The sequence below is a fragment of the Colletotrichum navitas genome, assembly GCF_030913465.1.
Source record: "Colletotrichum navitas strain CBS 125086 chromosome Unknown LY79scaffold_54, whole genome shotgun sequence".
Classification (NCBI taxonomy): Eukaryota; Fungi; Ascomycota; class Sordariomycetes; order Glomerellales; family Glomerellaceae; genus Colletotrichum; species Colletotrichum navitas.
Window position 1 is genome coordinate 49,815 of NW_026850600.1, and position 24,520 is coordinate 74,334.

At 56.7% G+C, this 24,520-nt stretch overlaps 7 protein-coding genes and 1 non-coding gene across 8 annotated transcripts; 4 read left to right on the forward strand and 4 right to left on the reverse strand.

The window, feature by feature from the left end:
* Positions 1-1,563: 1,563 nt before the first annotated feature.
* Positions 1,564-4,873, reverse strand: LY79DRAFT_520512 (von Willebrand factor type A domain-containing protein; the record flags this gene model as incomplete). The annotated part of the gene is made up of 4 exons (XM_060555248.1): positions 1,564-3,509; positions 3,591-3,823; positions 3,876-4,569; positions 4,630-4,873. 4 exons carry the CDS (start codon positions 4,871-4,873, stop codon positions 1,564-1,566), a joined length of 3,117 nt encoding a protein of 1,038 aa, XP_060411521.1.
* Positions 4,874-10,107: 5,234 nt separating this feature from the next.
* Positions 10,108-10,830, forward strand: LY79DRAFT_301723 (uncharacterized protein). The gene has a single exon (XM_060552284.1). The coding sequence runs from the start codon at positions 10,202-10,204 to the stop codon at positions 10,718-10,720; it is 519 nt and encodes a 172-aa protein (XP_060411522.1). The 5' UTR covers positions 10,108-10,201; the 3' UTR covers positions 10,721-10,830.
* Positions 10,831-12,677: 1,847 nt separating this feature from the next.
* On the reverse strand, positions 12,678-13,902 carry LY79DRAFT_301807 (uncharacterized protein). The gene has a single exon (XM_060552286.1). The coding sequence runs from the start codon at positions 13,596-13,598 to the stop codon at positions 12,924-12,926; it is 675 nt and encodes a 224-aa protein (XP_060411523.1). The 5' UTR covers positions 13,599-13,902; the 3' UTR covers positions 12,678-12,923.
* A 2,278-nt stretch (positions 13,903-16,180) lies between these two features.
* LY79DRAFT_t191 lies at positions 16,181-16,252 on the forward strand. Its single transcript has one exon. It is a non-coding gene; the product is annotated as a tRNA-Trp (tRNA).
* A 934-nt stretch (positions 16,253-17,186) lies between these two features.
* On the forward strand, positions 17,187-19,361 carry LY79DRAFT_561273 (uncharacterized protein). Its single transcript, XM_060558389.1, has 2 exons — positions 17,187-17,401; positions 17,459-19,361. Exon 2 carries the CDS (start codon positions 17,459-17,461, stop codon positions 19,163-19,165), a length of 1,707 nt encoding a protein of 568 aa, XP_060411524.1. The 5' UTR covers positions 17,187-17,401; the 3' UTR covers positions 19,166-19,361.
* Positions 19,359-21,460, reverse strand: LY79DRAFT_561277 (major facilitator superfamily transporter). The gene is made up of 2 exons (XM_060558390.1): positions 20,904-21,460; positions 19,359-20,856 (listed from the first exon to the last, which is right to left on the reverse strand). Exons 1-2 carry the CDS (start codon positions 21,152-21,154, stop codon positions 19,581-19,583), a joined length of 1,527 nt encoding a protein of 508 aa, XP_060411525.1. The 5' UTR covers positions 21,155-21,460; the 3' UTR covers positions 19,359-19,580.
* Positions 21,461-21,734: 274 nt separating this feature from the next.
* LY79DRAFT_611784 (uncharacterized protein) lies at positions 21,735-23,089 on the reverse strand. The gene is made up of 2 exons (XM_060561951.1): positions 22,322-23,089; positions 21,735-22,268 (listed from the first exon to the last, which is right to left on the reverse strand). Exons 1-2 carry the CDS (start codon positions 22,783-22,785, stop codon positions 21,794-21,796), a joined length of 939 nt encoding a protein of 312 aa, XP_060411526.1. The 5' UTR covers positions 22,786-23,089; the 3' UTR covers positions 21,735-21,793.
* Positions 23,090-23,300: 211 nt separating this feature from the next.
* LY79DRAFT_671729 (uncharacterized protein) lies at positions 23,301-24,461 on the forward strand (the record flags this gene model as incomplete). The annotated part of the gene is made up of 2 exons (XM_060563951.1): positions 23,301-23,643; positions 23,701-24,461. 2 exons carry the CDS (start codon positions 23,301-23,303, stop codon positions 24,459-24,461), a joined length of 1,104 nt encoding a protein of 367 aa, XP_060411527.1.
* Positions 24,462-24,520: the final 59 nt, after the last annotated feature.

Consider the following 24,520-nt stretch of genomic DNA (forward strand, 5'->3'; position numbering starts at 1 on the left):
GGACTCTTACGGGGTGGCATACCTCTTGAGCACAGAAGCAAACCGAATTAAGCCATGAGATAATGTCGGAGATTGCCCACGATTATATATCTAGGCTAACTGGGCCGAAGCCGGAACGAAGAATGACAATGGGAAGAAAGCGAAAAGGCCGGTTGGACGTCTGCGGCTTTGCATCAACGGCGTCGTCGCACGATGGCTTCGTATATACACATGACGCGCTCACATGGGATGGTCGGCTGGATAAAGCCCTTCGCCTGAATCATCAGAACCGTATGCTTGAGCGCTTCACATTACAAAAGTCTTGGGGGGGGCGCATCGCAGACAAGATGAAGCCGCGGTGATGGCCGCACGTCCAGCAGGCCTTTATCACGTCGAATTTTGGCGCCACTACCACTGGAGGCATCACGAATGTTGCTCCGGTATCCTTCATAGCCTGGGCTCACTCTTGGCCCGTTCTCGATATCTTTGTGGCGACGAAAAGGGATTGCTTTTGTTTTGAGAGATGCGAAACGGCGCGGACCGACGCGGAGCAGTTGACAGTTGGGATGAAGTTGACCACGCAAGACCTCTTTTCCTTTCCTCGGTCTCTGGCTCTTAGTGATAGTGTCTTTGTTGGATTATTAGTGTGTTCTTTGGTCTATCTTGTTCAGGTTGCAGGTATGAACCACGTGTTACCTGGCCAGGAATCGCACCTTGTCTGGTCAAGCTTGCTAGAGGCACAAGTGTGCCATCAGACGAGCATGCGACCTCCCTCCTCTGGTAGGAAAGGGGAAGGGGGACTGGCCAATCGAGGCCAGTTCCTGGTAGAAAACAACTATTGTGTCCAAGTCTGTGACTGGCCAGGTGAATGTACGTATATCCACAATGTGACGGCAAAATAATCTGACCCAAACGAAAGACGGGGGGCATCAGCGAGGCTCGACCTTGCTGCCGCTGTGTGGATCTCTTGTCATGTTCACGTTGACTGCAAGGCAAGAGTCTGTGTGGCATGGTAACGGCAAGTGGTATTGCACTAATATTTTGTACGTCTGCATCGTTCATCCCAAAACATGTACAAGCATGCTTTTTCGCAGCCGATTTGCCCACCCTCCGCCATCCACCATATGACTCCAAGCCCTTCCCTTTCTCCAGACATCAGTGACATGAGAAAATTATAATGACATGTGAAGGGCCCCCTCCCCAGTGGTATCGCACCTCAAAACAGCTTCATGACATACGACAGCAAGCGTCTGAAACCAAAAGTCATAATTGACCATGTAGACAAGAAGTAGAGAAATAAAGTAAAAAAGCAAAACAAATATGGTATCTTCCCGTCAAAGCATCCTGCGGTGCGGTAAAGACATGATGAGCAGAAGCAGCTATATCGGTAATAAAAAAAGCAAATCAGATGCAGTTTGGGGGCGCGATACATGGCAAAGTCGAGCCGTGCTGAGAGTAAGGGACCGTAAGAATGTGTTTTTCCCTCCAAGAAACCGTTACGCCGCCGCTTGGTCACTCCAGACATTCCAAGTGTGGAATCAAGGCAACCGTGATATGATGGGCATGTTGTGATGCGGAGCTCGATCAAGCCTCCTCCATGATGCCGCCCTCGCCGCCACCTTCGTCGCGCCACTCACGGCTCTTGCTCGTCAGCTTCTTCACACCCGCAACACGGCCCGCCCAAAGAGCCTCGATGGGTGTGCGGAAGGTGAAGGCGCGCTGGGAGCTGATGACCCCGATGGCTTGCAGAACAGCCTTGCGGCTATCGCGGCCAAAGACGGCAGGGTGACTGATCCACTCGAGGCTGCTCTCAAGCTCGGCGTCCAGGGCGGCGACGGTATTGGCGTCGATGCCAGCGCCCAGACCGAGGCCATCGTTGGACCGGCTGCGCCCAATGGCCGCGGCCGGGTACCCGTTGACAGCGGACGAGTTGGCGGACTGTGTAGGGGACGGTGTCTGCTTCCTGTCGGGAGTGATGGATGGTGAAGCGTCGTTCCCTAGGTGCGGGGTGGACGGAAGGGATCTGTTTGGCGGCGCCGTCGGCGGAGGGATGGGGGGAAGGCCGCCCTTTCCGAGCCCCTTCAGAATGGACCGGGTCTCGTTGAGTAGGGTGTGGGCTCGGTCGTGCTGCCCGCGTGACACGAGCGTCAAAGCACGGGTCAGCATGTCCGACGTCAGCAGCTCCATGCGCCGCTGGACGATGTGCGGGTGAGGCGGGATCGGGGGTGAGTTGGCCCACGAATTCTTTTGCTTCGCCAAGGCGGGGAGCATGGTGATGGCGAGCAGAGATGGGCGGGGGAGATGCGACAGCGTGCCGTCTCGCAGGATGTCTCCCCACGTGAGGTCCGCCTGGATCAAAGGAACCTCCTCCACAGACGTGATTCGCTGGTCGTCACCATCGCCGGTGCCACCGAGCGCCTCCAGACCGGATACAATGTTGTCCCAGGGGTCTTGGGGCAGCTGCTCCTGCGACGTGTTGTCCGGCACAATGACAAGCTGGACCAAAACGTCGCGCTTGTCGCCGAACCTTAGGTCGCCCAGCGAGGCCTCGGCGTCGCGGCCGGTCGCCCGCTTCGTGATCTGCAAGGCACCGCTGATCTTGTGGAACTTGGCCGGCGATCCCTCGGGCAGCTTCAGCTTGAGCTTGACGTTCTGGTGAGAGAGCGTCTGCATGGCACCGAGGCACCCGGCAAGACACTCGCGGAGCATCATCCAGTCCTTGACGTACGTGTATGACGCCTTGGTGCGGGTGGACAGCTCAATCATCGTATCCGGCTTGTGCGTCATGCCGAGACCAAAGGAGTGAATGGTGATCTTGGCTGCTTCGGCCCGAGACACCACAAAGTCGACGCTGTCGGCATCAGAGGTCGATGCGTCGCTGATGAGCATGATGGTTGCGATCGGATTGTTGTACTTGCGCTGCATGAGCAAATCCATGGCGACGTTCGCACCCTCGACAACGTCGGCGCGGTGGCTCTTCTGGCCGACCGGCTTGATGGAGGACAGAACGTTGCTCCAGCCGGGCCAGGCCTTGGTGGTCATACCAACAATAGGTACGCCGCCGCCCCCAGACCCGAAGGTAACGAGGCCCATCCTGTCTCTTTCGCCGAGGGTGTTGACCATGAACTTGAGGGCGTCGCGGACGAGGTTGATCTTGACGCCCTGCATCGACGAGGAGATGGGCACGACGACGACAACATCGATCGGCACGTGGATCGAGGTGGGCATGGTCGGGCTCCTCTGGAAATTAGTGTACTCTGTGGGCGCCGTGGTGACCGACTTGGGACCGCCCCATGACGAGGCAACCGACGACACTCTCTGCTGTCGCGAGACCCGCTGCCAGTCCTCCTCGTCTGTCTCCGAGAACTCGCCCCGGTCGTACTCCGGGCTGCGCACGGGGGACGTCTCGACGGCGTTCAAGTCAAGCAAGGCCTGGTGCCAAAGCTTCAGTTGATTACGGTTCTCGAACCTCAGGTGGAATTGAGGCAACTCCGCGACAGAAAGGTTTAGCGTCAGGACGTTCTCATCGACTATTGGGAATGGTTGGTTAGCGTCGAGCTCTAGTTTTCGAACTTGACCGTTCCTTGGAAATGAGGACAATGGCGACTCACTGCTGCCCGTCTCCGAGACCTCGTTGAGGTGTTTCTTGATGAGAATCGACCCTTTCAGCGTGCAGCGGACGGCTTTCTTGGGCATGCCATTCTCGTCCCACTGCCCTGCGAGGGGTACTTTCTTCTCCTTCACGCAGATCAGCATCTCGGCGAACAGGAAGCACTCGAGCTCCTGCCAAGACTGCTTGTCCTTGCCGACGCGCAGTGTGCCATACAGCCTCAATTTTCCAAATCTGTAGTGCGTTAGTAGTGCCATTGGTCAGTGACATACAGGTCAAATCTTACCTGCTGAAGTCAAGGCCGTGCCAGTTGTCCACCCGGCTTCTGAGGTTCTCCGTCATCTCCTCCAGCACCTCCCTCGACTCGTACGGGTAGAACCGCGGCGCACTCCGGGCCGGAGATGGCGGTCTCGCAAATGCATCGTCGATTCGAGCGTTCACGGCGGGAAGGCCAGGCGGGGCTGACCCGAGGTCCTCGGGGTCGGGCCGCCACTTGTTGTCAGGCACTTCGACGGTGATGAGACAGGTCAAGGTCTGCTGCTGGCGAGACCTGTTGATGGTGGGGAACTCGGACCGAACGGTCACAGTCGGGGCCGGGATCGGATTCCTGGTGATGCCACGTGGGCTGCCCGGCGTCGTTTCCATTGCCTGGACGTCGTAGTCGTGCCTGCGTGGCGGGCCGCTCTGCGTCGTCTCGGGGTAGCCACCAGACGATGCCACGCCGGTGGCCTCGCTATCGCTGCGAGCATGTCTCGAAGGGCCGTATCGCTCCGACGTTGCCGGTTGGCTACTGTCCCTGTCGCGCCCGCTACTCCGAGGCGCGCTTTCGCGGGTGTGGGTACTGGTCATATTCCTTTGATTCGACTCAATGCTTGTCGGGCGCGGCGTTGGGGTGTCCCATTGCGTGGCAGTAGGGGTGGGAGTATGATTTGACCTGTTGTCGCTAGAGTGGCTCGACTTGACCATACTGCTGATCTTCTCTGTCGCGGGCGGCTGAGTTAGCCGTGTCTTATGCAAGCGAGACACGAGACCGTGCTTACCGATATCCAAGACGTTGCCACCCCGGCTGGTGTCGAGATGCAGCGGCGCATCACATGAGGGGCAGTACTGCGCTTCGAATTCGCGGATGAACTCGTAGAAACAAGCTTCGTGAGAAACATGCGAGCACGAGAATTGCAAGATGCGTTCACCTTGCAGCGTGTGCTCCAGAGGCTCCTCGCAGACGGCGCATTCACTTCCTACAAAGGTGCGCTCCCTCCGAATGCGGCCGGCACCGGATGCCATGTTGTTGGATGAGTAGCTGTCGCCTTTTCGATGCGCGCTTGCTCCGGATCGTACTGACGAGTTGGAGCGTTGGGCTGTGCCGCGAGCTATTGAGACGTCTGTCATAAAGATGGTCAGCAACTTGCACGTTTACCCAGCCTCTGCCAGGTCGGCGCGTCCCGGCCGAGCTTTCGGAGCTGGTCATTTGGACGACGACTCAGACACACGGCGAGCGCACGTCAGTCAAGGGGCCTACGTACTCTTTTCGGGGAAAGTTGACGCATCCGTCGTCCAAGTGTTGTTGGTCCTTGTGGTGGCGGAAGTTCCAGGACGGTAAGGTTCTTGGACAAACTTTGAGCTCCCAAGACCAAGGTCGAGCAGGTGGCTACCCTGGCCTTCTCTGGAGCCTGAAGATCCAAAGTTGAACCCTTTCGAGCTCTTCCTGGAGCGACCAAACATCAGAAGGTTTTCTCGTCGAGGAGTGCGCGGCGGGTGGTGGCAGAGACGTTGTGCCGTAGAGAGTGCGGGTGGTGGTGGACTGTCCGTTTGAGTTTGACTGCGCTAATGGTGCAGCACACCTCTTGGTTGTTGAAGAGGACCGGGCGGGAGTATATTTTTGGGAATGGGAAGGGCGATATCAGAATAGAGACGGTATAAGCGATGAGGAGCCGGGATGCACCCGTGTTGTCAGGCAATGCCAACAGGAAAGCAAGCAACAGGAGAGGGAGGACTGCTTGCCCCGGGTGTGCGACTGTGGAGGGTTGTCACACAAGGACCTGGGAAGCCGAGCAGGATGTTTCAAATGGTTGTATCAACAATGCTGGGTCGGATGGGAGGCAGGCTGAACAACATGCATGGTTGCAGGGTGTCGTCGAATGTGGTAGGTAGTCTTGGCCGCGGTAATCGTGACAAAGAGGCGGCAATCCTGTAGTCGAGACAACAAAAGAAGCGCCGAAACAGGGTGCAATGACGGGAGTTAAGCAGGAATTGAGTTGCTGTAATGGTGGCGGTGATGCAGGAGAAGGTGGTGGTTTGCAGCAGGTTCGCACGTCGTCGGAAGTTCAAGGTTCGACAGGTCCCAGTATAGTTTAGGCAGGGGGATGGCAGGAGGAATGGGTGTCGTCTTCTTTCCTTATTCGAAACTTTTCTTCCTTCTTGCTCGGCAGCGTTGTGTGCGAATGGGATAAAGCGGCTTCTTGTCTCGGCGGTAGCAAGGTATTATTAGTCGGGTTTAGTCGCAACACCGGAACACCCCCTTAGGCGAGACGAAAGTGATAGTGCAAAGCCAAGTAGCTTTGGTTTTTCGTCAAGGTCGGATTGGTCTGCGCCGTTCGAGTCCAAAACCTTGAAGCCTCGATTGGGAAAGATGGGTTTCCCTCAAGTGTGTCTGGGAAGACAAAGAGACAACAGATGGGGTGTTGTGTTATGTCTTGTCGGGAGCGCCCGCCAGTACGGTAGACTGCGTAGGGCCGGGTGGACAAAATGGGGAATGGTCCAAGTATATACGCAGACGCCGCAAGTCGAAAAGAAGTAGAGACAGAGACAGAGAGAGGGAGAGGGTGCGCGTGTTTATGCGACGGAGAGGAAGGGAGGTACGGAAAGGAAAGGAGGGCCAGCGCAAAGAGAGGCGTGCTGCGGGTGGGGAGGAAGGGGGGAGGAAGGACCTTTGCACGTTTTCCCTTTTTCTTTGTTCGGTTAAACCTGGACCTGGACCAGGACTTTGACCAGGTAGGTATGTATGTAAACCAGGTACCTGCCTCTGGGTGCCGGTGTGATCGCTGGTGGGAGGGGAGGGGAGGGGAGATGCCCTGGGTTGCAGCTCACAAGCGCAGGTGCAGCGCAGCGAGGTACTGAACCATGCAGAGTAAGGACGGTACCCAGGCAGCGCGGGTGGACAGGCACTGGAGATGCATGCCCCGGCGGTAGGTCCGCTGAGTCTGTTGTGCAGGCACTGCGGAGGGGAGACGACAGACGGACGGCCTTCCTCTCTGCCACCTGGGTAGGGTACCTAACCTAACGTTTAGGTAAGGTACGTACGAGGCTGGATACGTACCTCGTGGTAAGGTCAGGGGGGGGTGTCTGCTAGTTCATGTACCTTATGGAGTGGTAGCAGGGATTCCTGGAACCATCTAGTTGGCCTGCACTACTACGTAGGTAGGTTGCGTTGGCGGGGCCCTCCCATGTTCTTTTCTCCCTCCGACATGTTTACATGGTAGGTTCTGACTCCTTATCCCCCGACACAAAGCGAGGGAAGGAGAGGGAGAGAGATGAGGGGATCCGGGAAGGATTCTGGTGTGGGCTGGCCCGTGCCTCGCGTGGCTCTTTGTGGAAACGGTCCTGTTCCACGTTGTGGCCGTGAAATCGGGCAATGATGTTTGTTTGCTTGGCCTGGCCCCAAGCGATGGTGCCGGCAATCACACAGTCGTTGCTCGGAAGAAGGAGACAAGGAAGATACTAAGCCTGGACTGCGCGAAGGCCCTGGCTGTTTTGATTCTGCATGTCCTGTGCTCTGCAGGATCTGCAGGAAGAGCGCGCGCGGACTATCGGGGTGGTTGTTGCATCGGCCAGCAGGCCCAGCCGTCCGTCGTCCGGGCTTGAAGACGAACCTCAGATGGAGCTCGAGTTGCAACAGGACCGTCGGGCTACGAATCAGATGCGGAGGCCCAGAGATCAGACAGCCTGGGTGGTTCCAGGGGGAGATGATCGATCCAGTCGAACCCGCCCGTTCCGCTACAGTTAGATATCCGCCACGGGGGGGGGGGATAATATTTTAGCGTACAGACGGGAGCGTTGACCAGCTATAGACAGCGAGCGTTAAGGGAAGTCTGGAGGACAGAACTCGAACTAATGGGACGACAAGCGGGCCAATACACCATTCGTAAATGTGACCCAAATACGGATACTGAATAGGAGAAACAATGTCAGACTTGATGAAGACGGACGCAATACAAGGGAAAAACCGGGGCCTTGTCCCCGGGATTTGTTATTACTTCTTGCTCCAGGAGAACGGCCGAACCTCGCCTTGCTGGATTCTCCTGCACCATCGTCATCTTTGGTGATATGAACCCAGGTGGCCTGTGTGCCATTGCTGCTCGTGCTCATGTTCGCTCGTGCTCGTGCATTGCACAGTTGATTGACAGCCACAAGATGGCCGCAGATCGATTCTGCCATGTGATGTATCATTACGATACCCCTTTCGCACGGGCCCGGAAATGATGTCCTGCTTTCTTTTCGACTTCAAATCCCGTGTGCTCTTGTTTTTTCCTCCCTCGAACTTTTGCTAGCCCCCTTCTTGCCATTCTTTTTCTTTCTTGCCCACGCCGCGGCCTGTCAAATCCACACGATTGCTCGGTCGCCCTGTGGCTGTCAACCCCCTTGGCGAGAGGAACCTAGTAATAAGGTAGGTAGGTACCTGGGTACCGTAAGAGGTTCGCGAGGGGGCCGTGCGTGGTACGACCAGACTCAGGGTGGATATACAATCGACTACCCCGGAGAGTGCTGCGTTTCCTAAACAAAACCCGGTACTGCTCTAGTCCTCCTGCTACCGGTCCCATGTACAGGGCTCCGGACCCTTCTATCAGTCAGTGTGTGCGCGTTGCATCTCTCGACGGACGTAAACCAACTCAGGCACGTAGCCTACCTCGGTCCAACCCCAGGCTCCTACCCGTCCATCCGTGTGGGCAAGCACGCGAAAGACCTTGTTTCTTGTGTCCCTTGCCGGCGTGGTCGCCTCTGGTATGGCTTGCGGCGTTGGCTGGGAGGGGGGAGCATGCACGAACAGTCGGTGTTTGCGGATGCCGTTTGTACCAACATTGACAGGCCGGCCTTACACATGGTTGCATATCACAATCGACCCGGCCGGGGGGGACGGGTGGTTTCCAGGACCTAGGCCCCGCCTTGGCTCGAGGGAAGGCTCCCCCGGCTTGAAAGATTTTGGCTTTCCATTTGGACAATCGAACTCCTATCTCTCCATGCAACCATACAATGCACTCCTCCTCCTCCTCCTCCTCCTCCTCCTCCTCCTCCTCCTCCTCCTCCTCCTCCTCCTCCCTCTCTTCCTCCCCTTCCTCATCCTCCTCCCCCTTCACAGAGATCACCATCCGCGGACGGACGGACGGACGGACTGCTACTACCTTCCTCAGCCGAACCAAACAGATACGCACTCTGTTCCTGCTCCCTTACCAAGTACGATTGCACCTATCCCACCTACCCAGCCGAGGGGTCGCTTCCGCCCCACCAGGTACCTTCCTCTACTAGCATCGCTCTGCGTGTGATGATGTACCTGCGACTCATTTGCCTCCACCGGCCGGGGCTGTGGGAGCCACCGGATGGCAGCTTCGAATTTCCACGGCCTGCATCTTTCAGCCAGTCGCGTGGCTCCGATGACCCAGGGGGACCCACCCCCCGAGCTGGCGTCTTCTCGCGAGACCCCTCCCAGAGAGAGCCCGACGACTCGCCCCGCCGCTGATCTCCCCTGTTCTGGCCCCGATGGATCCCTCTCTAACCCCCGTCGAAGCCTCCTCCCTTGAACCTGGCAAGTGGGGCCTTCCAAATGGAAGGAAACGGCCACCTGGGTTTCTGCTGCCCATCTGCCTTTTCGTCTTTCTCTTTCCCTTTCGGGCCCCCGGCACATTTTTGCCCTTTACACCCACCACCACCTGTCCTGAATTGGCTTCAACGAGCGTCAATTCATCGACGCTCGGATTAGGAGATAGGGACACCATTTCGTAAAATTCGAACTCTTCAGGCCCCCCCATTCTAAACTGCTAGTGTAGTCACGGAGCCCCCCACCTCTGATTCTGTTGCACAAGGCATGGGTCTCCACCGCAGTACGACACTATTCTTGTCGTCTCAACAGATGCTGTCGACGAATTTGCTTCTCTCCGCAGCTGGCTGGCAAACAACCACAGTCATGGCCGTCATGACTCCAATCAATCGTTCGCCACAAGCACACGCGGACACGGCTGCATGACGGCTCTCGGCATGTGGCTAGGCACACGGCCGATGCCCAGAGCCACGGAGAGAGAGAGGAGCGAGCCACTTTTGGGGCTGCGGCGCTGTGCAAACCTCTGCACCCACAGCCATCGTCATCGCTCGGTGGTTCGGGGGTCCTCAGATCTCATTGGATCCTCCCGTCCCTCCTCTCGGTATCATCCTTGATGGTTTCCGGCTGCCCCAAACGCCTACGGAGTACTGCCATGTACATGCGCGCGTGTACTATGTACAGCATACCTACAGCATACGCTTTGCTATCAGTCGGAGGTCCTTCACCCACACTCATGCCAACAACCTGATTGGGGCGGCCACAACCACCTTCCCATCGCTGCAATCCGATATAGTGTCGCGTATATGAGGGTGTTGAGATTAGCCGCGCTAGCAGGTTTCGCTGTAGATACTGTCCAGCCCTCATCAGCGTCCGGGTTGCGAAGTGTGCTGCTCACCCTTGGACCCCCACCCGACGACAACGGAAGGGGGTTGCCCCCTCGCTCGGAAATAAACAACGACGACCCAACTCATCTCGTTTTCTACGCAACTGGCACGTTATGGTCTTCCCATCCGTACGAATATTTGTACAACCCACCCCACAAGTCGCAGACTACCTGGGCAAGGAATTGGCAAACGCCGGCATTGGCCAGCTGGCTTTGTGGCTACGAGTCACAGCACGTGGCAAGGAAGGGCTTGGGGGCTGCCAGAGGACTGAAGAATCCAAAGCAACGAGGGCCACCCCTACAACTTCTGATGTTCATAGCTACCCTGCGTCCGCTCGCAACGTGCGGCCCCTGGCCTTGCTTGTCCTCCTCATCAGTCACCGCTACCTTAGGGAGGGGTAATGGCTGGCCAGAGTGCCTAACATTGAAGTCTGGTTAGCCATAGAAAACATTGCGGGCCACAGGGAGAAATCGGCCGGGATCTCTGCGCAATCCAAGCTCTCCATCTCGAAACCCGCAACAGGTTCGCTGTTCCTCCTCGAAAGTGGCTTGCGAGGTGACGGTTTATAGCGAGAGCGCTTGTACACACTACATGCTGATTCCTTGCGCCCGGCACCTCTCTCCGCCCCTCCCAAGGCCACATGACCGCCACCTTGATGCAAGCGGTTCAGACTGAGAGGCACTGAAGCACCACTCTCTCGGCTATTACTCGTAGGCCGGCACCGTGGTATTCGGAAGTAAACAGAACATGTCGAATGTGAGCCACACCGTGGCTTGAGCGTCTCTCCAACCACGACGCCCGGGGTCTGGCTGGTTCCAGAAGCCTAGCTAATAGCGTACCTAGTTTACGCTACACTGACAGCACTCCAAGCTAAGGCGCCGTTGCTGCACGAGTGGCGCTAGCTGCAGTGTCGTTAGGTACATCTCTGTGGCTTCCAAGCTTCCCTTCACTGAGGTCGTCCGCCTGCCTAATGCCACCAATCAATCAGTGTACACTATCCAAGGTGGGAAGCCAAGATCAGGCGCCATCATCCCAATCGGCGAACCACACAAGCCAGTGGCGGCCGAGAGGTTCCATTGGTCTCTGCAGTCAAACAAGGGGCCTTTGTGTTTTCCCCGACTTTCTTTTTCTCTCGACACAATCGATGGTGCAGTGCGGTAACGTTTGTTTCGTGCGACCCAACCACTCTACGGGCCGCTGACGATTCATACGGTTTCAATTTGGGCGTGGCTGTTAGACAAGACGGTTTGCCGACGCACAATAAAGGAGACGCTTAATTAGTTTGTGGGGGCGGATATGTGCGTTCCAATTCCCCCGAGTGCGCCACCGCCCTGCCCTGCCCATATTCATGCTGCTAGTCAATGATCAGCTTGTGGACCTTTAAATGGAGCCTACCTGAGCCGATCCGGATCGCGCGAAATGCTCCGTGGGCCGTCGATTTGGGCATGCACAAAAGTTGGCAGTTTTTATTTTTCTGGTCCTGCTCTCCTACATCATTCCGTCCTGAGCCGATGTACAGGGTGGCAGGGGTAAATAAAATACCCCAGTTATGTAATATCGCCACACAACCCAGCTGGCTAGGCTAGTAAACAGTACTGTAATGCCCGCTACTTAAATAAGTAAGATGGTAAGTGTTAGAGTAAGATACCTAACAGGGGTGTTTTTATTTCGGCCTGGTATCATAGTATGTTGTGCTGCGCCATCGTCACGCAGACCCCCCCATGCTTCAGCAGAGGGAGGCGACTCGGCTGCAAGGCCCCGTCGGGTTGCCAGGGAGCCCCCTCGTCTGTAAAGGAACACACACCAAATGTCCAGCAGGCAGAAACAGCCATTTTCCACTGGACGCATCCTGCTGGAAGAGTTTTCCCTGCATCGGCAGACAGGCGATCCTTGCGTAACGATTCAACACTCGATGGAGACGCTCTCTCTCTCTCTCGCAAGCATAGCTCTGTTGCGTTCGTGGATGGCTGAATCGCAAGTCCAAACGAGCAAAGAGGCAGTGGAGCACAGCCAAGGGCGGCGGCACAGCCGCACAACACATCTCGTCTACTGTGTGTATTGCCAATACTAACGACATTTGATGACGGCGAGCCCCGACAGCCCTGCAGACGGTGTGGTTAGAGCTTGGTGTAATGCTCATGTCGGTCATCAACCCTAGAGAGGAAACCCGGATACGTAACTAATTATATCAGAGTTTGGGCTATGGTTCCCCTCAGATCGTCATGATGCGGATACCATTCTCAACTCAGAACAGGGTGGCCGCTCAGGAAGAAGGAAGCGGCGAGCACTCATGGCACACTATCGGCCTGTGCTTCACTTTTCCTTTCTTTCTTTTTCTCTCCCCCTTCTCGCCGACTGGTAATTGTGTGTGGTGGGCTCATCCATGCCGAGCCGGTTGTTCCAACAGCCTTGAGGCTATAGCCGCAACTAAGAGCCCGGAGCGCAGCCTACCGCACGGCTAGATGTGCCACTTGGTTTGCTTTGAGACCAACGGGAAGACTGGATATTCCCGCGTCCAAGCGCACATGAATCTCCCTCCCGCCTGTCCAACGTTCCAGATCGCCGTCATACGGATTCGTATGTTGCACGGCAGAGAAACTTTGGCCTGGGGGGTTGGAGCCAAGATGCAGCACTCGTCGTTCTAGCTGGGTAAGCTGGGACCTGTGCGTGCCCTAGCCCGCCTCGCGGGAATGGAATTAAGGCGTAGGTCTGTACGAAGTATCCATACCCGGAGCGCTGGCGACGCGCTTGCTCGGTAGGGTAACGATTGGCATCTCCCGGATGACGATGCCCGGCCAGCTCCATCTTTATCCTTCGCCACGTGCGGGCACCGCGCCGTACCGGACCCGGACGCCACCAGCAAGCCGCCATTCCCAGACCCGACCCTAAAGAGAGGCGCGATAATGATCATTTGCGCCCGATGCCACCTACAGTGTACATGCATGGGAGACGAAGGCGTCTCAATTGCCGAAGTGCGGGGCACTCGGTTTACAAGGCGCTCGTGTGGGCGGCGATCCCTGGTTCGACAAACAGCACAGTCCAGACGCTCATGTCCGACCAACGCAACCCAGGCCGGGGAGAGCGGAAGAGCTTCAAGTTGTTGCGAGGGGCAGAGGGGCCCCTGGCTGGGATGCCACTCATGGCTTGACTTGTGCATCTTTGCGCGCCTCACCACCACTGAGGGCACAGAGGAGAGTAAATACCAGGACCAGCGCCTGGCCCTGTCGAACCGACGGGCCAAACGTATAATGGAGAACCTAAAGCCCGGGCTGCCACGCCTCGGGAACCAAGCCAAGACGTTTCCATGTCTCACCATTCCCGAGGCCCGTCTCCGCGCCGCCAGCCCTCACGAACGCCAGTCGACTCGTCCAGCTAATCGGAGAGCCGTGAGGGGCTCTCGTCTTGTCGGACATATCAGACGATCCAGGATGCACCGGCGTTGGGTGAGAGAGAGAGCTCCAGCCAGAGTCAAATATCTGAAATGTGCAATGCCATCGTGCATGCGGCCTGTTCGTTTGTCCTCGCCAACGGGACGAGGAACTAGAGATGAAAGAGGGGTTTCGAATTCGGGTTAGGGCATTAGTCGGAAATTCTGCTCAGCATCAATCAAACATCAAACGGCTAGGGCGGTGTTACGTAGTAGGTTGGTCAGGGACTAAACTCGTGTTCTCGCCTGCCGACGACGCGAATGCAACGTCGACCTAAGGCGATAAGGCTCACGTGGCTGACGAGCTCGCAGCCGTCACTCTACGAAGCGGTTTGTGAGGCTGACGTCGGCGGGACCTACGTCGACGATCATTCGCATAGGGGACGTGTGCAAACGCCTCGAGCAGCGGCCGGCAAGCGCCAGAAGGACGACGTCTGCCTGCCTAGCGCCTTCGCAATGCAGTCACTCGTCAGCGGCGTTCGACAGCATTTGGCGTTGTCTGCACGTAGCGTTCTGTGCTTCGGCGCGCCGGCCGAGTCAGTCTCGCGCCCGCAGGTGCGGATGATGATCAAACAGGCAATCGACCATCATCATGCCGCATATATCCGTCTACAGCTCGGATCCGAAATGCTGCAGCCCGCAGAATCTGCTAGATTCGGAGCTGGCGAGGGGGATCACGCAACTGCCCATGAGTAAGCCTCTGACTCGGCCTTCCGCACCTCATCCAAGCTTCTTCGGGCAGGGCAGGGCACGAGAATCGCTCAAGGTGGCAAGGCAGTGTGGTCGATGGGCGCTGGCTGAGAACCGGCCCGAACATCGCACGTCGAGTCTCAGCTGCACAACGCGGCGCAGTGGGCGCGCGGAAGATTAACTAACGGCCCGCAGCGTTGGGCAATCTCGAGCTGGATCAAACAAGCCCGTTCCCGTACGGTCGGTTTTGTGATGGAAAACGCCAGAAGGCTGGCCGTCAGCAGCCGGCATTGTTCGAATTGCAACGGCCTCCGCCAGCCAAGGAAGAATCAATGGTTGAAGGCTTGTGAAAAACGGGCCGTTCATTCCAAATCGACGGCGAAACTGCCAGGGTTTCCGCAGCCCAGCGTTAGATCTTGATCACGTTCCACACGATTGGAGAGTTTCATATTATTTTCCAAACATCCCCAAGACGGCCAACCCTAGCGTCGGGAAGCCCGCTCCTACCGGTACTCTATCCAGTACCAGGCCCAATCCCGCGCCGAAGCTCTGCCATGGTGCGCTTCCGTTGACCCCATGACGATCACTTCTTCGACCAAGCCAAGGGGCAGGGGCTGGGGGCATTTGTGTGCGTCGAGCAAAGGCATATGTACACCTTCGCATTCGAGATCCGCCGTGTCAGATCAAGCACGTTGGCGCGTCCCTCGGGTCAGACGACACGGTGATCTAGCAACCTTATCGCACAGACGGCCGCTCTCGGATGGTTGAGTGATTATTGGATCACTCTGCCAAGCTTGTTAAAATCAACCCCACAGACGTAGGTACCATAGGCGATAAGAGTAACTGGCTGAGCACAACGCTGCGAATCCGTTTCCTACATGGGACGCACACTGGTCCTGTTGTATCGGTCAGTCTGCTCGCCGAACGTCCAAGTGGGAAGCTGCAAAGGACAATGTCACCACACCATACCTTATGCACGCCACGCATGCGAGCAGAGGATGTAAAGCGAAGGGGGGGGGGAGGGGGCTGTCAATGGCCCTCGAAATCGTCTTGACGGGTATTATCAGAGGACTAGTAAGACGTGGTCCCGCCGGTCAACGTCCCTTTTGCAACAGCTCCCCGCCCTGCTACAGCAGGTGTCTCCACCTCGTTGGCACCGTAACCCGGCCTCGATGGCATGGCGGATCAGAGAGGGAAGACTCGTGGACAGGCTCCTTACTGGTGGTATGTACATCGTACAATATCAACGACCCGCAGACCATCGACTCGCCGTTCCCTGATTCCGGTCCCAGGAAGCACTCTGTTCAGTCGCTAGTTCCATTCCCACTATGGTGTTGAGTTTCGGGCACGATGGCTATACTGTGTTGCAGTATCATTGTGTACTGTGCGATCTTATGAGGGGCCTTGGATACGTACCTCAGTTCAGTTGCCAGCCGAAGCCCAGAAGCGCGCTTGCTTATGCATCTGGTTCCTTGAAGGTCGAGCTCAACTGGAGATGGGTGGTTTGCAGCCCATCCTGCTCCCTTCTGGGAGTTATGTTGACTGCTGCATTGACTCTGACCCGCCCGATTCAGGTTTGTGGGAAGGGACTCGGGGCAGACGCACTTGGGTGAGACAAGGTGCCTCGGCTCTTGCCGCAATGCTTAAAAGAAGCAGGTGCGGCCCCAATACACGTGCAGCCAATGAGGGGCACTCCCTGCGAGCACAACACCCACCACACAAATTCACACCAAGTGGATTCATCCATATTCACATCCAAGCACTCAATTTGACAATCACAAGGCCCTCTGGCGCAACGGTAGCGCGTTCGACTCCAGATCGAAAGGTTATCCGTTCAAATCGGGTGGGGGTCATATTTTTCACAAGTTGCACGTGATGATGTTCCTGCTTTTTGTGTTTTGTGATAATTGGGAGCCGATGAGTGAGAGGGAATGGTGGGGAGCGGGTGTGTTGTGGGAGTAGGAAGCGGGAGAAGGAAGGCCAGGCCATATCCTATGAGGTGTGTATGTAGTTGGATGGATTGATGTTGTTAGGAGCATTGTGAAGAGGAAGCTACTTGTAGTGAGTGACCTTCGTTCCTGCCATAGTCTGGGACCACTCGTGTTTTCCCTCTAAGGTGCTCTCACCTGCCATTTATAGCTCTTTGCATGGTATCCTTTCAAGCTCAACGGTGAAGCTCATCAGCTTGTGCACTGCGCAAAACACCTGGGTGCATATGCACGTATGTCCCCTCTACACCTGGAATGAAACCCCTTTTGTGACAACCAAGAGGGTCTCTTAGTAGGCCTTGGGAACTTCATTTGTATCTTGACAAACAAATTTGCCCAACCCTTTATGAATTCCATCATACCTATCTATCTACAGGTGTTCATACCACACGGGGGCCTTCCTACCTGTGTTTTGTCCCTGAGTCTCGACTTTGAACAAGGCCTCCATAGCTGTGCTCGTCAAAGCTGCTACCACCTGGATAGGCCTAGAAGTGACAGACACCTTCAAGACAAGAGTGTTGACCTAGTCGTAAGGTTGACAGAAGTTACCTGCTTGCCTTTCTGCCAGGGGATCCAAAGGTGATGTAAGGAGCCTTGTTGTCTACCTAAACTAAGGAGAGTAACAGTACAGGAGACTTGAACTGGAGGCAAAGACACCAGCTGAGTGAATCGCCGGGCTACATACCTATTAGTAATAAGACCTGGTCAAAAGATTACACGTGAAACTTCTCACCAGTAAAACTTTCAGGAACTGGGGGTATTTCTTCCTGCCTAAAATCCTCCCCCTCCACCTACTTCACCATTTTCTTCTACTCATCCCACAACCTCACTCATTGCTCCATCAAGTTCGTCAACTGAAAGCTGGATATCGCCTGATACTTGATCTCTCCAAGGCAGAGGCTAAATCTCCGAAGCCTTCCTCCAAGTTAACTTGCCAACTTCACCAGCCCGCCTAATTACCCCAGCTGACTTACGCTTCCTGTGGCCTTTACACATCAGGCATGACTTCTGCAGGCAAGTGGCAATTTTTTTTGTATTTTCTTTTCCCGAGCTCTTACTCACCCTACTCAGATGACACGTAAGATGTCAGACGGAAAGGCCATCAGCAAAAGGGACCATGCCAGCTTCCGATGGAACAAGAAGATCTGCGGTCAATGTCATGTAGCGGGCCATGAGCTTGCAGACTGCACTTATATGCGCGGCATGAATCGGCAACGTGGTGATATGTCCGGTTGCCCGATGTGCAACACGACAAGCCACACATACGACGAATGCAGACAAGTGCCTGCGGACGGTGACGAACTTCTTCAGCATCACATGGAATGGCTCGTTCGACGTCGTTGCCATCTTCCAATGATCTCCAGCAAAGTTGACATATGGATACTTGTCTTGGGCTTTCCGGACTATAATGGCGGCTACCCTTGGTCGAAGGCCTTCACCAGTGATATGGGTATTATGGGGGCTCAGGTCATCATAAGGAACCAGAAGTACAATCATGGAAAGTTCAATACCGGTATTGTTGATCCCTTAACAAGCTCCCTTGCCCAAATCAAGCGTCACATCAACTTCGAGGTTCCACAGGAGACCGACACTCAATATTTCAGGAACAACCTCCTAGCCCAAGGGATTGTCCATCGTTGGACTATTCCAAGCCTACTCGAGACCCAAAATTTATCAGAAGCGCAGAGAAACAGACTTCAACAAACGTCTATGCCTACAGAGACGAACATGTTGGCAACAGTTTTCCGCGCTGGTGCTATATCTGCGCCTGATTTCGCACAGAAAAGTATAGCTTTTGCCGAGGCGTTCGGTGACTTCCTCCTTCACGAAAACCCCAAGGGAATGGCAGGTTTCGCCCCTCTCACAAGTTTGAAAGATCAGGCGTTGCGCAGGGTCACAGACCAACAGGCTATCCAGCCGAAAAACGAAGACGAGCCAGCCATCGCTATGGGCCCAATCGAGAAGGCGAGCTCGGAACATTCTGCTCTTATGCCTCTGGTGACTCGCCAGGAAATATGGAGGTATCTGTGCCCCAAAAGAAAGTGCGTGGGGGGCTTTCCTTTCGAGGTTCCCGTCCCTGCGGCCGTCAGGCTCCAGAAACACGTCGTCGAAGAGTTGGAGAACGAGACGAATAGCCATTCGGGCAAAGTAAAGGACACAATCCAACGAAAGGAAGAAAGTCTAGCGAACTACATCCATCCTCATGTGAGGATTGACGTTACTCAACGAAAGTTGCCAGATGGCAGATCCATTCACGTGCTCTTACTGGGCCTCGTCGAGGATACGTATGACTTGCGTTTCTCTCGCTTGGGCCTGCTGCAGGCATACGACATGGTCGTCTGCTGGGCATCGAGGATCAATAGTGATGGGATCAGCATCTCTTTGAAGAGCGCATTCGACGGCTGCAACCAAATCACCGAGGATATTGTGGCTGGCAACGATCGTATCAACGAACTGGCGGTGCTGGAAAGGCGGCTAGAGAGATTGATGCCCGACATTTCCCAATTCGATGAAGCTGTCGAGCGCATCTCCCAGTGGATGGAACGGCGCAAAGCCAAGCTTGTCTCTTCTCCTGAAGACCGGGAGAGAAGACTTCGCAAGTGGTGCGAGAAGCAAAAACTGGGAGACATGGGTAACGATCTCCTAGAGCAGGCGTGTCAGCAAGCTGTAGAAGTCAAAACCAAGGAATGGAAGAAGAGCAAACAGAGAACCAAGCGCGCCAGCTTCGACGATGACATTGACGGCGCCCGGCCGACAAAGAGAAGAAAGAAGCGGTGAGGTTGATGTCGACGAGAGACCGTCATGATTACTTCGCTTGAGATATTGTTACGTGGTAACCGGTCGTGGACCTCAGCCAAAATATGTTGCAGATTTGCATGGCGGAAGAGACATAGAATTATGTCGAAGCACTGTCGCCACTTCTGAGGTGGTTGACCTGTCCCTGTTACTTCCCTTAGATAGTCGCTTGTCGTACATAGATATGTTCACAATTGCTACAATCCTGCCCCCATCGATGTGTCTGGTATCTTGCAAGCGGTTCCTCGACTGTTCAGAGTTCCGGAACGCTATCCAAATTGACAGAGTATATTCGTGCCTCGAAATGAAAAAAAACCTCGACGTGACAAACTTCAAGGATGGAGATTAGTACTCCTGGGTATAATATCCTCCCCACCTTGCAATGCCCTCAACTGAACTACGGTCCCGTGGCTGACGTTCCCCAAAAACCCTCCTGTCCCCCCTCCACCTGAGTCTGCTCGTCTCCATCGCCCTCCGACCACTGCTTATTCGCCTTGGAATCCCCCCTCGCCAGAAACCAAATAGCGCCGGTAACAAAGAACTGCACGACCATTGTCCCCACGACGCTCCTGAAACCGTGGATGAAGCGGGGGGCCTCGACAGCGGGAAATTGCAGCAGCTGCGCCCAGGTGACGATGGCCTGGCCGATGGCGTTCATCGACGCGGTGACAATGGCGCGCTCCTCGGCGTCGCCGGCCATCGTCACAGTCGCCCACGCCATCGTCAGCGAAGGAACCGCGCCCTCGAAGCCGTCGAGCATGAAGGCCGCCAGACGCCCGCCCTCGCCCACGTCCCAGAACACGAGCATGACCACGCCGACCAGCGAGGAAACGGCGGCAGCCGCGGAGAGTCCGGCAAACCAGCCGGTACGATCCGCGAGGGCGCCCGCCGCGAAGGCCGAGACGATGGAGATGGCCGTCGCGACCGTCGGCAGCGTGTTGATCCGCGTCACTGAGTACGTCTCGGGGAACGCCTTGAGATACAGCGAGAAGGGTGAGCCGCTGGGCTGTAGGTTTTCGTTCATGATGGTCCACTGCGCGACGAAGAGGTACCGGTGCCAGCGGGTGAAGACGCGCCTGAAGATGTCGCGCGAGGCCCTGAGCGGCGGCGGCGCCGTCAGCCCCTCGAGGCGCTTCTGCGCGAAGGCGTACAGGCGCGCGGGCAGGAGCCTCGGCCGCGAGCGCGAGGGCACGTCGGGGAAGACGAAGAAGCCGATGAAGGCGAGGGGGACGGTGATGAGAGCGTCTACGATGAAAAGCCAGCGCCACCCGGCGAGCCCGCGGGCGTTGTGCAGGTTGAGCCAGACGGCGGCTTGCAGGTAGCCTGCGAACGTGGTGCCCAGGGGCGCGGCGATGTAGAAGAGGGCGACGCGGCGGCCGATCTCCGACGGCTTGTACCAGGAGCCGATGACGTAGATGACGCCGGTGAAGGAGGCGGACTCGAACAGGCCTGTAAAAAAGCGCATGGCGTAGACGGTCTCGACGTTGCGCGCCCAGGCGAGCGCAAAGGTCGAAAGGCCCCAGCCGATCTCGAGGACAGGCAGAACGACGTTGATGGGGTAGCGGGTCAGGTAGTAGCAGGCCGGAATCATGGACGTGCAATACGAGGACCAGAACACAATGGTCATGTAGTTTAGCTCGTTGCCGTGGATGTCGAGGTCCTCCTTCATGCCGCTGGGCCGGTCAGCTTCGCAGAGACGGGCGAGAGAGCGGCGATTTACCTCACGTAGGCGTTTGTGAGGGACGACTGGTCGAGGTACTTTGTGAAGAAGCACATGCAGCCAAAGACGAGGATAAACAAGTCGAGCCGGAGCACGAGCTTCTTCTCCTCGCTGGGTGTGCCGCGGGAGTACCAGTGAAGGGCGGTCATAAGGCGAATCCACGGGCCCTCGCGCGACGTTTCCTGCGTCTCGTCGCGGGCGTCGGCAGGGCCGTCGGCCACTGCGGGCGATTTTTCGGTAAGTGAAGCCATCGCGATGGTCGCAGCAGTCAAAAGGCTTGATGTCTCAGGGCCCAAGTTTCTTACTACTTACTATAGAGAGTAAGTAAGGGTAACGGGCCTAGCACCCGCCTGATATCAATCCGCCCGACTCGCCGCGGAGGCCGTTCAAAGCAAGACGCCAGAATGTAACTGATCAATCTAGTACCCCAATCGGCAATACTCATCTACTGATTCGGCCAACATCCGCATCAGTGGATGGGTCGTCGAATGGCGCAATGCCAACCCACAATGATGGCACACAGCAACCCGATCTGCGTCCTATGGGACGTCTTCGCTGGGTGCGGGGTGGAGTCGGGATAAGATACCGCGAGTTTTTTATACAGGCCTCAGTCCGGGCCGGGTGGAGTGGATTAACGGCCGTTCAACGGCGACTGCATGTCGGAGTGGAGACTTGGTCGGGCGGGAACCGTCGTTCTTCGGACTTGGATCGGAAGCAATTTGGTGGGATGAACAAATCTCACTCGACTAAACCCTTTACGATTGACCCCGCTTGATTCCGCAAACCCAAACTTTTGTATAGTTCATTGCTTTCCTTCCTGTCCGTTATTGCAGTGCCGCGCCCCACCCTCCCCCCCCATTAAGCACGAATCTCCCATACACACGCAAGGCTCAGACCAAGAATCCCCTACGCGCCTTCACGGGCGCCCTGCCGCGCGCCAGCAGCGCCTTTTTGGCGTTGACCGAGGACTTCTGCGCCTTGGGCGCCAGCCTCTCGTCCTCCTTCTTGACAACCCGGAACAGCGTCGACCCGACGACCTCGTCCTTGGGCCCGCGACTCTCGCGCGCCAACTGCGCCTCCGCCGTGTGCAGCTTGAGCGCCTTGCGGGCCTTCCCGCCTGTCTCGCCGTCGCCGCCGCCCTCGTCTTCTGAGTCGGAGTCGAGGTACTCGGCCGGGAGCTCGGAGGGGAGGTCAAGCTTGTTGAGCCTCCGGCGTCCGGTCGTCTCCGGTGCCGGGGCTGATTGGGCCTCCTCTTCGTTCGACTCCTCCGCCTGGGCCGCGTCCTCCTGAGCCTTGCGCGCCGCGGCCTGCTCCTGAAGGCGGGCGTTGCGCTCTTGGCGCTTGCGCTTTTGGGCGGCTTGTTGTCTGCGATCTGTTAGCTTCGAACGCCGGGAAGCGGCAAAGGCGGTGGAACTCACTCTGCGATGGCCTTGTTGGCTGCCTGTGCAGACTTCTTGGCCTGTACCGCAGCCTTGGACGTGGAAACGGCCTCGGGCGCCTCGTCCGAGTCTGAGCCGTCATCCCCCTCGGCGACCAGCGCCGTCGTCTTCTCCGCGGCCTGGCCATCGCTCACGGACGCCTCCGAATCGTTGATGAGCCTTTCCTCCCCTGCTTCTGGTTCCGGGGCCGGCTGCTCGGCGCCTGTGATAATCTGCTGCTCGTGAACCTCCTGGGCGTCACATAGGTTCGCCTCCGACCTCAGCTCGACGACAAGCGATGATCTCCTCTTTGACGACGGCTGGCTGCTCTCATCCTTCTTGCCGGAGGATTTCTTGGGCGTAGTCTTGCCGTCTTTTGACCTGACTGGCAGCTTCTGCTTCTTGGTGGTCTCGGTCGCCGGCGCCTCGGCGGCTGTGCGCTTCCCGTTCCGTGTGGTGACCATTTCGGGTGTGAATATGTGATGACGGGCCGGGGGCCAGCGATCAAATTCTTGGTGACGGTTTCACTGACGGGGTACAGCTATGAGGAAGCTCGTGTTATTATGAGTCCAATCTTTTCGAGACTCAAGCTCCTGGAAAATTTTGGCCAAATGCTGAATAATGATGTTATGAAGAGTTGTTGGTGAGTTGGTGAGTGAATGTCGCCGCTGAGGGTGTAGTCGCACTTTTTTTTTCGATGTGGGGCAGGCTCGCCGTTGTATTGGTAGAGATTGATTGGCCGAAAACACGGACCCACTTCATCGCGTGGACCCCTGTTGATCTCATAGCTGCTTGCTGATGCGTTCAACTCATATTCAGCATACAGAGACACTCACTCAACCACACGGCAGCATCAGCCAATTCATTCCGGGCAAATCTGGAGCTATACTGCAAACTCTTGGCGATTCATCGACCACACCCACCTCCAGAGGCCTGCCGCCTGCTCACTTCGTTATGGGGCCTTGAGGACCAACTCACCATGTTCCACCTCACGACAGTTCCCGCCCGCTACGGGAGGCACCTCCTGGTCGGCCTCCTATCGCCAGCCGTCCATGTTCCAGTATCGCTTACTACCCGAAGGACTCTCAAGAATAAAGCGAAGCTTCGCCCCAATCCGCGGATCAAACAGGCGATGACGCCGGATATGCTGCCGACAGAAGTCTCGGCAGCACCCCGCTCGCTTTCAGAGTTCCAAATCCGGATCAAAGACTTGGATATGAAGCATGTCACGGCACAAGAGGCGCACGATATGTATACGAAATACATGAAGGCCGTGGCCGCCAAGCAAAGGCCTGCCGGTTGGCAGGAAAAGTTCGCGATAGGTGACACATCTCTTGCAACCCCCCGACCGACCTGCGCCGCCTGCTGACGAGCTGCAGACACAAACGCCTCGGCTGCCAAGCTCCATGAGACGGCCACACTCGTGCTCACCCTCCAATCACTTCGCGGAAGTGAGTTCGAGTTTTCTTGCACCATGCTGAGAGCCGCCGCAGGCCTCGGCGACGACGCCGCCGCCCTCAGCCTCGGCCGCATCCTCCAACGTCCGCGCACCAGGCAGGACTACTTCCACTGGGACCAGCCATGGTGGCGGCAAGCGCGCTATCGCTGCATGGCGCTTATAAAGGAGGGCCGCGACGCCAACGCCCTCGTTCTAAAAGGCCTGATTCACCTGAAGCGCAACAACCCATTGGACGACTCCCTTGCCCTCGAGGCCTTTGTGCAGGCCGAAACAGTCGGCAAGCGTGCAGACCGTTTCGATTGGGAGCCGACGTGCCTCGAGGGCCAGGGCAACGCCCACCAACGCTTGAACCAGAAGAAACAGGCGGAGGAGGCCTTCAGGCGGCTCGCCGACCTCGACTGTGCGAGGGGCTTCTACCGCCTGGCCAGGTTGTTCCCAAGAAGCGAATCCACCCTTGACTGGCTCACCAAGGCGGCCGCTTCGGGGCTCAGTGAGACGTACCAGTTGCTAGTGGACGAGCACGAGAGGCTACGCAGCATCTGCATGAACCAGGGCAGGGAGAAGGAGGCCCGGCGGCACGAGCGAGACGCCGCAGAGTGGACGTTGGTCATGAGGGCACAAGCGACGCGGGACAAGGAGCTTAATACAGCCACCGAGTCCACGCGAAGTCAACTGTTGTAAACTATGTACTACTAGATACTACCCGATCTCGTGAGGGCCGAGACTGCCTCGCAGGCCCG

Excerpts from the sequence above, each read along its gene's own strand:
- LY79DRAFT_301723 (XM_060552284.1), top strand. The coding sequence starts at position 10,202 with ATGAGGGTGTTGAGATTAGCCGCGCTAGCAGGTTTCGCTGTAGATACT.
- LY79DRAFT_561277 (XM_060558390.1), bottom strand. The coding sequence starts at position 21,154 with ATGGCTTCACTTACCGAAAAATCGCCCGCAGTGGCCGACGGCCCTGCC. Across the intron at positions 20,857-20,903 it reads CTCACAAACGCCTACGTGAG|CGGCATGAAGGAGGACCTCG; the intron begins GTAAATCGCCGC and ends TGACCGGCCCAG.
- LY79DRAFT_301807 (XM_060552286.1), bottom strand. The coding sequence starts at position 13,598 with ATGGTGAGACATGGAAACGTCTTGGCTTGGTTCCCGAGGCGTGGCAGC.
- LY79DRAFT_561273 (XM_060558389.1), top strand. The coding sequence starts at position 17,459 with ATGACACGTAAGATGTCAGACGGAAAGGCCATCAGCAAAAGGGACCAT.
- LY79DRAFT_611784 (XM_060561951.1), bottom strand. The coding sequence starts at position 22,785 with ATGGTCACCACACGGAACGGGAAGCGCACAGCCGCCGAGGCGCCGGCG. Across the intron at positions 22,269-22,321 it reads GCCAACAAGGCCATCGCAGA|ACAACAAGCCGCCCAAAAGC; the intron begins GTGAGTTCCACC and ends AACAGATCGCAG.